The 11,974-nt window shown below is 40.3% G+C and overlaps 1 protein-coding gene across 1 annotated transcript in view; it reads right to left on the bottom strand.

The window, feature by feature from the left end:
• The window catches only part of arap2 (ArfGAP with RhoGAP domain, ankyrin repeat and PH domain 2), a gene marked incomplete at its 5' end in the record, with an annotated part of 101,683 nt that overhangs the window by 84,710 nt on the left and 4,999 nt on the right, over window positions 1–11,974 (bottom strand). The window contains 3 exons of the mRNA XM_015016423.1: window positions 2,350–2,532; window positions 2,723–2,808; window positions 8,447–8,646. Of these exons, the coding sequence (XP_014871909.1) occupies window positions 2,350–2,532; window positions 2,723–2,808; window positions 8,447–8,646 (469 nt within the window). The remainder of the gene's footprint in view (window positions 1–2,349; window positions 2,533–2,722; window positions 2,809–8,446; window positions 8,647–11,974) is intronic.

The raw sequence follows: 11,974 nt of genomic DNA, 5'->3' as shown, positions 1-11,974 counted from the left end.
CCCCCCCCCCGTCAATAAGACCCACCCACCCACGCACACAGGGGCGCCCTCTTCATGGAGATAAAGGTGTCTCTGCGCTCTGCTTCTGCAAACACTGATTCATCTTCATCAGCTCGAAGACAACAAGCACAATTAATTCTGTCTTTATCTCTTTCGCTCACACACAACAGGACGGGGTTGGATGTTGGCTAACCAGTCCCATGCAGCCCGGCCTTATTCTGTATTGTCTCTGGAAATGACCTTCCGTGTCACAGCAATTACTGTAGCCACCAGAGACGGCGAGTGTGAGCGAGTGCATGTGTGTGTGCGCAAAGTGATATTAGAAGCTCCTCTGACACCCCATCTCTAGGTCATGTGGTCTGCGGAGACTCCGTGGAGGTCAATGGGATAAGAGCTCCTAACGGCGAACATGAGACTAAGAAGGACTACGAAAGAATGGGATGGAGAAAGCACGTTTGGAGCCGAACAGGGTATAAAACATGACTGTCTCAGAGTATCCTTTGTTTTGTTTTTTTGTTTTGTTTTTTTTGTAGGGTGCTTATAACTTACTCGTGAAAATTCCAGACCCTACCAGACTCGAATTGTTGTTTCTTATATTTATCAGAGTTCACAGTTAACGTATGACATACAGAAATCAGGCTTTACATACGCAACCTAAAAAAAAAAAAAAACGGGGAGATAAAGATAACTCTAAAAAAACAACAAAAAAAAACACAATTTTCTTTTCTTTGCACATACTGAACCAGACCTGAAAAATGGTTCAAACAAATTAAACTCAAACCTAGTCTGTAGGAACCATTATCTTGCCAGAGCCAACTTTGTGTTTCCACAGCTTTGTGAATTCTGTGACCCTTTAGCATGAAAAAAAGAAATCATTTTTTTTAAACTAATTCTAAAACTGCATGAAAGTCATTGAAGATGTGGCGTTATTGTCTTCATCCCACAGAATCCTCCCAGAGGAGCAGGTTTTATATAGCATTAAGTGCTTCATATTCATGCTAGCAGTAAGTAAATGTGACACGTAAGTGGAACAACTTGTCCAGTGAGATTAGACTCAGTGTCCTTGTTTGTGGCGCTTTTTTTTTTCTTTCCTTTTTTACATAACTACTGTTTTAATATGAGTATATGAGTTTTTTATATTGTTTGTCCAAAAATGGGTTAGGTCTAATAACAGTGTCATATTAAAAGAAAAACTTATTGCATATAAACAAATGTATGTCATCTAAGCAGGCTATTCTTCATATAATGAACAACTAATTTAGAATTTTACCCAAACAGTTTTTAGAAACAAAATTCTACTAAAATTGCACAAGTTATGAAGGGTAACTTGGACATTGGTGGAGTATTAGGGACTGATTTCCTTCTAAAGGAAGCTTTTGATTAACCATGAGAGCATTATTGGAAAGTTATATTCTAATGTAACCCCTTTTTTTTAAGCCTAATGTGACGAAATGTATAAAAAACATGTCAGAGAAATGGAAAATAGCATGTTAATATAGGTGATACATTTCCAGATGACTGATATTACACATGGTGTCTCAGGTCTCTGCACTAGGTCCTCTGCTTTTTACTCTTTATAACGACTTTCTGGAAATGTTTCCATCACATGTTAGTAGTCAGGCGTATGCAGATGGCAATGGATTTAAAATGACATGCAAAAACAACAAAGAAATGCATTCTGACACCATAAAGCCCCAACACAAATGTGCAAAACAAAGGGCCAGTGCTGCAGAGTGATGAAAAAAAAAGGCAGTATCACCAATGGGACACAATGATACTTAGCAAGTCTGTATGGATTGTATGAGACGCAGCATAGGAAGACAGAAGACGGCAAACATAACCACACACTTTCACCGTTTCTCCAATGTCGTTGCTGAGTTTGTTCATCGTCTGACACTCGCAGTGAAGTACGGCAGCACAAATGTGCCCACACATGCATTCGTCCTCACACTCTGCAGAAGCTTAAAAATAAAAATAACATTTTTTTGTTGAAGACCCTAATTCACTTTTACACTTAGCTTTGCTGGTTAATCTTTTCCCTGTTTTCTTTCTGCTCATCGCCTCGCTTCCCTCAACATTTCCATGTCCCGGTCTGCAGTAGAAAACAATGCCAGCGGATTGATCTGCAAATGTTTTATCACATTTTGCAAGATTTATGGTTAAACAACCATATCGCTTAAACAACAAAATAGGAAAAAGAAAGTAAATTCGTCACAGAATGTTTTTTTGCTTAAAATGCAAACTGAGGAGAAGAATGGGACTTAACCAGAGCATCAGAAACCACATATAAAACTGCATGCAGCTGCTGCCTGTAGTTTGTTCTCTGCTGCATTCCCACGAAGCGCTTACCTTATTGAGTTCGTCCAGGTTAGTAAAGTCCTCCAGGACCTTCCTGTACTTCCTTTCTCTGTACTTCCGGCGCATGAACGTGGCACGCTGCTCAGTCGAGGCCCTGCTGTGAAGCTCCTCCTCTAAGGGGAGGTTGGCGGCCCAGAAACTGTTAGCATTCTGGTTCCCCACCTCCAGGAAAAGCTGCAAGATGAACAAGCATTTTGTTTCGATGCGAACTGCTAGTAGAGGTCTCATTACTATGTGGGAGCTCTTTATTTAGACAAAAGTTAGTTTTTGTTGTGTATTCCTGTTAAACAGTATGCACTGCTACAGCAAGGAAAAACTTTTAGAATTTTTTTTTTTTCAGCGATAGTTTCACGAGTTAAAATACCTCCACAAGTTCATTGCTCCAGATGCTGCTGTCCAGCTTTAAGCTCCGCACCTTCGACAAACTTGGTCCCAGGGACCGGTGCTGCCCTGGCAAAAAAAACAACAAAAAAACAAAAACAGTGACACACAATTATTAATGCAAACAGACAGACGAGCTCATAAAAATCCTTTTATATGTCTGAAATATGCGCCGAGAATATTGTGGTGCCAGGCTATCCCTTAGTTCCCGAGGAGTTCACATAAAAGTACAAAATTATTAGACGCATATATGCACAACAATCTGCTCAGCGTGCACAAACATGCTGCCAGTGATGGAGTAAACAATAAACAGGCAGTTACAAGACGGAGAAAACGGAGCATGACTGCGAGCTCATTCTCTCACTCACAACACAACATATTTAGTCCCCTCAGCTCCCCTAATTGGAAATGAAAGCAGAGAATGAGGACCATTAATTGCTAATGAATCATGAGTAATTCATTGTGTTTGTTGGTCGGCCTGTTTATTTGGGTGAGCTGGGTGGGGGGAGGTGGGGGCTTCTGGGGTTGCTTGTGGCCAAAGACGGAGCGGACATGCATAATACATTACGCATGCCGTATGTGTGACTGTGAATTATTGTCCTGTGAGTAACGGTGGATAATTTTAGATTTAGATTTGGCATGATCTCATTACTGTCTCCTATTCAGAAGTGGAGCAGCTGTGAATGAAAATGAGGGGCTGTGAGCTGTGACAGGACATCTTGACACAGTTCTGGATGGCACAGGCTGGAAAAAAAAAAGAAGACTTTAAATTATTTGTCACTTCACAGTTTTAGTCGCGAGACATTTTTCGATAACTAGTCCTCGGTGTTGGCGTCGCTTCCGTTTATTAGACCGAGAAGATGTATGGAGGAAGCAACACGAGGCTAATTTCTTACGAATGAATGTTGGCGATATAGTCTCATGTATTGATCAATTAGATACACAATCATTACCTTAGTAATACTCTAGGTGGTTAAATCGGCTTTAATTAGACACAATCCAACCAAACGCCTTTTGATGCTATCATCATGATTCCGACAGACTAAACAACTTTTACTCTCGCAACATTTAGATGGACCATATAGGCTAAGAAGGTCCGGTCTGAATGATCAACCTCAAAAGGTAAAATAAATAAATAAACTTAAGATATCCACTGACATTGAGTGTTTGGAAGTAGTTCCAAGAGGTACAATGATCCCAAACACATTAAAAGTGGCTTTGGGAAGGATTAGGCCGACATTAAGAACGGCCTTCTCAAAGCCCCGGCATCAACACTGGTGGAAATTCATGGGCCCACGTCTGTGCCAGGAAATCAATTTAAATGAATTAATCCCATTCTGCCAAGAAGAGTGCTGAAGCGTCCAACCAGAGTTATGCCAAAAGTTTACTGACGGCTGGAAGTGTGTGACTGAAGTGTTAGTTTCTAAAAACACATTCACACAAATATTAGTGGGGGTGTAATTACAGTTTTGAGCTTGAATGTAGAGGCTTGTGTGGATATAAAAGATGAGGAGTGTAGTGTATTAAAACGGACTAAGTAAACATTTCTGACGATTACAACATAAATTACAGGTAGATGATTCAGGGTTAAATAGGTTGTTCGATACGACTTGAAAAGTTGAAATAAAACTCTGACCGGGTTTTCTGATCCGCAACTTGAAAAATAAGGTCTATACGGTTGGCTTTTGTCACTCCAACCTGTGAAGGGCTGAAGCCATTTTACTCATGAAGCCGCCTGCACTGCAACATCAGTGCACCATCCACTGGGCCGTGCAACACCACAGGACCATTTTCACTTGTGTAAAGTTAATGAAGCTGAAATAAAGCTTGCACGGGCCTCAGGGTAAGCAGTGAGATCCCTCTGTATAAAAGGCTGAGTGTAAATGTCTTCATCTTTCCCACGGAACCAAAGCAACACAGAGCAGACGGCCACCTCCGAGGATTTCACCTCCCGTCAGAAACTTTCATAGGGATTCGTGCAACAGAACAGAACAGGCAGCGAGTTTAAGGCTTTTGCACTTTCAGTGGGCGACAAGAGGCGAGTTAGCAAACGGATAAACCCGGGATTATCTTGGCAGCTATTAAGTAAGGACATGTTTATCAGCTACCTCGTGGTTTGTTGAAATTGCGTATCAGCGTAGCAGTGCGAAACTCTTTAATTAGCGCCGTCTCCATTGGAGAAGTTGTGTTGAAAGGTGGTGGTGGGTGAAAAAGATGAAAGCTCAAATTCATCTTTAGGGGAGAGCGGGGGGTCGAGTAATACTTTCACCTTAAATGTAGAATTCCCTACAATGTAACTTTTTGTTTATTTCATTTTGTACTTAAAAATATTTGGGGAATTTACTTATGGCTGGTCTGAAAATTGCAAATCCCATTTAAAGGTTTTTGGAAAATGTGTGCATTTAATACTTGTAGACCAAATAAAAAAGCAATAACCGACAGAAGTAGCCGTTGAGTCAAGAGTCCCAAGCTCGGCATCGGTGAAGTAGTATCTTGCGCTAAATTTCTGAGAACCAGCAGCATTCGAGAGGGCAGCAGCAGGCGTAACAATCCTACGGTGTCCAAGCAGCAGCAGAAGTTATCCAAGAAAAGTGAGACTAAGCAGGCTGATTTTATACAGAGAAAAAAATCAGGCTATTTATTTCCTAAAAAACAAGCATCAGGAATAATCACAGATTCACAACTTGTAGTAAATCTGCAAACTATGACAAAAATACTCCAGTAGTAAACTCTTCAACATCAAAGAGTGAAGTTACACACCATTAGGATTCACTCCATCACAAAAGGGGAAAGTCAATCTTGTATCATTTTTTCCCCATTAGCTCTCTCATTACTTCTTGCCTCTCCCTCTTGTTCGGTGACTCTCTCTTTTTTTTTTTTTGTCCGTAACAATAAAGTTTAAGAGGCCTAATTAAAAGCATGAGCAGGCATTGGCATTCCAAACAGACCACAGAATAATTTCAGGAGACCGGGGCCGCTTCTTTAAATGCAAATATCCCCCTTGCTCTCCGCGTGTCGACAAAATGTAATATTAAACACCTCTGCAAATGAAACCATTTAGAAGTGTTTGAAAGAAGATGTTGGCTATCTGATGTGTAGCAATTACACGGGCGAGGTGAAGAATCGCATTAAGTATGACAGGAAGAAATCTGGAGCTGGAAAGAGGGATGTGTCCACTCCGTCCGGCTCTCTCTCTCTCGCTCTAATCGTGTTTAGCAGGTCAAGTAGCAGTCTGGGATCCCCCAAGTTCTTGCACATAATCTTTCTTGTCATTTCATCTGAATTATCTGGCATTGCCAAACAGATTAGAGAGTCCACAGGCCAGACACCAACTCCCATAAGTGGCTTATCACCTGAGATCTTATTCCCCAAAACACCCCCGGGGATCAGATTACATGTCGGCAGAGGCCGAAGAGCTCACATTTACAGAGAATAGGTGAGAGGAAGCTTGAATGTGTTTTCAGTGCACCAGGACTCCGATTCGTTCTGAAACTGCCGTACATGACATTTTTCAGAAGATTATTGAAATTTTCTCAATATTTCTGTGGCGCCAATTTTATATATTTTTTTTAATAACCTTGGAAGAGTTTTAATGGACTTAAAAATAACTTGCTTTACATGGCAAACAGGGGGAAAAATGTAAAACACTGATTAGTCTGTCTAGAAATCATTATATGAAATGCAATGTAGAAACTTCTAGTTTTTATATTTTAACATTTCAGAAGTCCATGTTTCAAAAATGAAGCATTATTTAACCTAAAAAGTGTTTGATCCTGTGATTAGTGCATAAAAATTCAATATGTATTTCTGTGGCATCAATTTAATCTTTTGGTAAAGCGTGTTTTTATTGTTTTTGCACCTTCCAGAATTACTGGTAAACATACTTAAAATACAATAATATTTTACCTTTAATTTGAGTTAAGTGAGAAGATGAACAATCCTACTCAAAGGAAGAAATGACTGTTTTAGTAAAATCACACGCCACAGTTATTGGATCTCTAAGAATCCCAACTGTTTTGATTTCTCACGTTGATCAGAGTGTTTCTGAGAAGACATAATTGTCTTTTTCCCTGGGTTTTAAATATGACATGACCGAGGCCCATTTCTATTAGCTACAATATAAAAACTAGGGGAAAAAAAGCAGGAAGAAAAGAAACAGGAGAACATGTTATGCAAGCACTACAAACATAGATTGATGCTCATAATTTAGGAAATGACGAGAGTAAAGTAACTGCTCATGTAAACCTGTTCAAATTGATAGTCAAAGTACAAAATTTAAAACTTTTAAAACAACCAGGCTGGAGAAGAAAAGTTTATCTTACCAGATCAAGCAGTAAAAAAAAAAAAAAAATGAAAGAAATTTGCATAGCCATCTGTTGGAGGACTGCAGCAAAGAGTACCATCTTAGGGTCATTAAGTCTCCATAACTACAACTTATTTTAAGTGCTTTATTCACATCTTAGCCAACAACTGTGGAGGGCACTATTAAGTACCCCACTCCTTCATTTGCAAGTATTTACTTTGTTGCTCATTATCCCGGTTAAGATGAAGATACGAGGTGGTGAGACGGGAGGTCTTCACCTACAGCGACCTACGACGGCTACACTCGAGTTTTACGTAGGAGGGTTTCTACATAGGAGTCCTTGTTTTATTTCACTGTGTTGGACTGCATGTTGTTTGTCAGCTTGTGGGCCACTAGCCAGCATATGTTTGTCTTCACCTGGGTGCATGAAGAGAATATGGAAATCCACTTTCTGCCATTAAACAAAAAGTACCTGTTGACCTCAGAAAAAGTTTGTCAAGTTATTTAACAATGAAATAAATTATGAATTCAAAGTGAAAGTTGCACCAGCCTGCCTTAAAAATGAGCTAGCAGTAGGAGTGAGCTATTAGAGACACAGGTCAATCAAAAATGCTCTAGTCTAGTAACCGAACAGTCATGTTTTGTGCTGTGGGAGGAGCACAAAGTACCTGAGGAGAACCCACTAAGAAAAAAAAACAAAAACAAAAAAAACATACAAACTCCATGCAGAAAGACCCCAGGTCTGGATTTGAACCTTCTTGTTGCAAAGCAACAGTGCTACCATCTTCACCAGTCAAGTATTGACATATTACATTTCATTTTATACATTTTTTTTTTTTTAAAGGGGAAGTAATATGTAAAATCTACTTTATTGAGTTCTATATCATGCTGGATGTTTGATTCTTGACTGCATGTCTGAGAAATCCCTTTGGCTTACACAAAGCTCAGTCTCGCAGAGAACGCCTTCCTCAATCGGCTCCTCTAGACTAGCAGCAGCAGCAATTAGCAAACACCTGGTGGAACTGTGAGTCTGCTGAGCTCCATCATGAGAACTACTTCTCCGTACAAAGCCCCAAAGAATGTTTGTAAAATGGCATAACGGAGAAGGATTGTTGTGTTGACGTGCTGAAGGTGGAGTGTCGGAAAGAACCAGAACTTCTTAAAGAGACGGAGGCCAATTTCAGGGCATCAAATTAAAGAAGTCAAGTCTGTTTTAAGTCATGTTGGAGATATTACGCATTTTTATAACGACTGGAGGTAACACAGTTACTTGATCGTGCTATAAAATGGCACCACGTCCCTGGAAGAAACCTCCCCTTCATGTCTACATGAAATCTCAATACTAGTAGTGGTGAAGATAATAAAGAACATGCAAAAGGTTTGGTCCATAAGCGTGCCTCTTACCTGCACATTTCTTGCAGATGACCACACCCAGATTGACCGACGCCCACTCTGGCTGCGACTCGCCGCAGTCGGCACAACTCCTATTGGCCTCGTTGAACCAGATCTTCTCCGCCACTTCGTAGTCGTAGAGCGTCTCCGCGATCGATTCTTTGATTGCCTCAAACCACTCCTCCTTCTCCCGTTCCGAGTCTGCCACAAAGCTGCAACGATCAATTCTTTTCTTTAGCCCTGACCCCAACACATAACCTCACAAATATCGATTTGATTTGAGACAGCAATTAAACAACATAGTAGCCACTAGCAGAATGACAGGGAGTGGTGCTTGCATATGCTGTGTGTGTGTGTGTGTGTGTGTGTGTGTGTGTGTGTGTGAGCGTCTGTGTAAACAGTATTTTGGGGCAGCTTCAGGAGGCAGTTGCTAAGTGTGGACGTCTCTGTGTGATTGCGATAGATTAGGTGAAAGTGATAGAAGCAATGGAGGGGGGCACGTAAATCAATCTGTCTCAGCATTTAACTCGACAAATCTATAAAGTTCTAATGTAGCACATTTCTCACGTTTCTTTTAGGATGTTATTGCAACGTGGAGGTGAGCAAAACCGAGAGCCGTTAAACAGTTGCATTAAATCAAACTGATAAGAAAATGAATAAGCATGCAAACATCGGAGGTATGAAATCGGTGTGTGTGATGACTCAGCTTTTAGGGGTTGCAGACAAAGAGACAAGCAGTGAGAACAGAGAGAAATATAAAACAGAGAGAGAAGAGACCGAGAGCATGAATGAAAGAAGCACTTAGAGGGGAGAAATGGAACCACAGATCTCCATGGTAACCTGGCACCCGGTGCAAAGAAAGACGAAGAGTGTGAAGGGGAAGGAGGGGTGTCTGTTTATGGGTGGGGGGGGGGAGCAAGTGGAGGTGGGGATTTTGCCTGAGGCTGGGGATGTGGAGCTGGGGGTCAACCTCACCCAAGCAACCCACCAAAGATCGATAGGTTGATTGGGTTCAGCCGTCCTGTGCCCACTGGCCTCTACCCAGGAGAAGACTGCTCAACTACAGCAATGTGCGCCTGAAAACCGAAGAGGGGGCACAGAGCTCTAAGAAGTAATTATCTGGGACACTATAAATGCTGAAAGTAATCTAAGAGTTCAGTGAATGCCGACACTTAGCCAGTTAGACACACAAATCCCTCTCTGACTACAAGAAGGCAGCGGTTCCCATTTTAGGAAATCTCTCTTGTTCTTTTCGTAACAGAGAGTAGCTTTTTCTGCATTAAAGCATGTAGAGTTTTGCAAGGGATTGCAATAGTATGGATAATTATTATTGATTTAGTAATATTTCTTAGTATTTTCGTAGCTACATGAACAACGATCGTCAATCTTAGTTGTAGAAACCTCGATCAATCAGAAGTGACGCGTTAATATTAGATGTAGAAACAAACAAGAATCCTTTTACTGAAAAGCTTTTAAAGCAGATGTGCACATAGAGAATGTGTCAGTTTTAAAGTACACAGATTATTATGTTATTTTTTGCCATCATTCTACTTATAAAGTAACACTGGAGACTTTCCATGTCTCATGAATTAACTGGTTTATTCTTTTACTGACAGACATGCTAACTCACACAGATTGATGCAGGCTTTTGCTTTAAGATACAGTTAGTGTAGCGGTACAAAGTGGTGGAAGAGGTAAGAGTTCTAAAATAAACCATCTTTCCCTGCAGAATGTCATGTCTGAAAAGTAACAGGAGCCTGACAAGCTAATGTTATCTCGCGAATTAACACGTTTATTTATATTCCGCCACTTGCTAGCCTGTTTATTTTGCCAACAGACATGCTAACTCTTGTAGCTTGTTGCTTGTCGTCACCTTAAGAAGGTGTAGGCTACATATAGGTGGAAGAGGCATCGGTCCTAAAGTAAATGTGCTCATTGCACAGAATTTTCTGCCAGTTTATCTTTGAAAAGTAACACTGTAAACCCGAGAAACGTTAGCTTGTTAATTAGCCAGAATACCCGTATCAAACTGTGTATTTTTAAAGTAAACTTGCTCATGGCTAAAATTATCCAAGCTTTAATTGGCTTTACACAAAAATGTTCACAGTTCAACTTGTCTTTGCCTTCATACATTTCATCTGGCGCTGTCATATGACCAAGAATGAGAACAGAACAGCTTTTCCTCGCTGCCACAACCTATCTGACCATTTTAATAACATTTTGGTTTAATCTAATTTACCATTCTGCCCCTGAGAAAAAAATTAATTACAGAAGATCTTTATCAGAAAATACTGGAACAACCTTTAAAAAAATAAAAAAAAAAAGAAGAAACTCTTCAACTTCACTTCTAGCTGCTCATAAACTGACTGCATCGTTAATTGTATAGTAACTTCCGTGGATGTGGTACTAGATGGTGTACAACACCCTCTTCAGAAAAGTAAGGTAATCAATTAAAGGACGGTGGCAATTAACCAATTGCCACCTGTCTCCACAAGCTCAATCAGAAGGAGGGATTGATGCAAATCAGCGACTCAATGCAATTAGCCGAGTCTCCTTAGATAAACTAACAACTGACATCACAAGCTGAATTGACCTTAGTGTTATAAATAGAATCATAGTGGAAACTGACTGAATTAAATTTTTGCATTCACGCTTATATTCACAGACAAATAAAAATGTATAATTTATTCTTGGAAACAGTGGCTTTTACATTTTAATTAAAAAAACAAAAACAAAACCAAATGGCAATTTCACAGCAGAACAAGTTGCAAAGTGGTGAGAGAACTGGGGAGACATTTGGTTTACAGGTAAACCACTAAATGTCCCATCGCTGTCGGTACCAAGAAGCTGAACAGTTTTCCCTTTTCCGATGTGTTTCAGTTACAGCTGTGTTCAACATTCTTCAATGACAAGACAACATCCTAACAGACCTATTTAATGCAAACTGTGAAGGCTTTTCGCGTTTCTTCTGCATACAGGTGTTTGTGAACGCAGACACAGATGGGAAAACTTTGATGTATTGAAAAGTCGTCCTTTATCTTTAAAGGACGACAAAATCAGCAGTGTAGTAGTAAATCAGTCTTGCCAACAACAACCGTTAAATAGATGTTTTCCGGTCCAAACAGAAGTTGTTTTGTTGTTTCATCTAAACTTAAATGTCTTTGGGTTCGTGAAACTTTCCACCGACCATGAAGTTTTCTTGTTTTGCCCTAAAAAGTCGGCTGCCGCATCCCCCACCTCGGACAGAACACTTTGTCCACTAAAAGGCTGCAAAACAATGGAAAAGCCAAAGTGAGTCTCCACAGCTTAAAGCGATTAGATGAGTTTCTCTCTAATCCCTACCTTGAGCAGGTGGGAGAACGCTCGCAGGGCCACCAATCGATTCGATCCACAAACACAATCGCGTCAAGAGTAAAACCCTTTTAGCAATGACCTTATCAAAACTATTCTGCAGACGCACGCTAATTGTGTTTTTTTTTTTTTTTTTTTTCCCCTCCCCCCTTTTTTTCTGGAACAATTAGCCCAGGGGGGTTAACAAAG

This window comes from Poecilia latipinna, unplaced genomic scaffold (assembly GCF_001443285.1).
Source record: "Poecilia latipinna isolate Pla-1442-1.1 unplaced genomic scaffold, P_latipinna-1.0 Scaffold2015, whole genome shotgun sequence".
In the NCBI taxonomy this organism is placed as follows: Eukaryota; Metazoa; Chordata; class Actinopteri; order Cyprinodontiformes; family Poeciliidae; genus Poecilia; species Poecilia latipinna.
The sequence above is the reverse complement of the archived record's forward strand: the minus strand, read 5'-3'. Positions and strand labels throughout refer to the sequence as shown.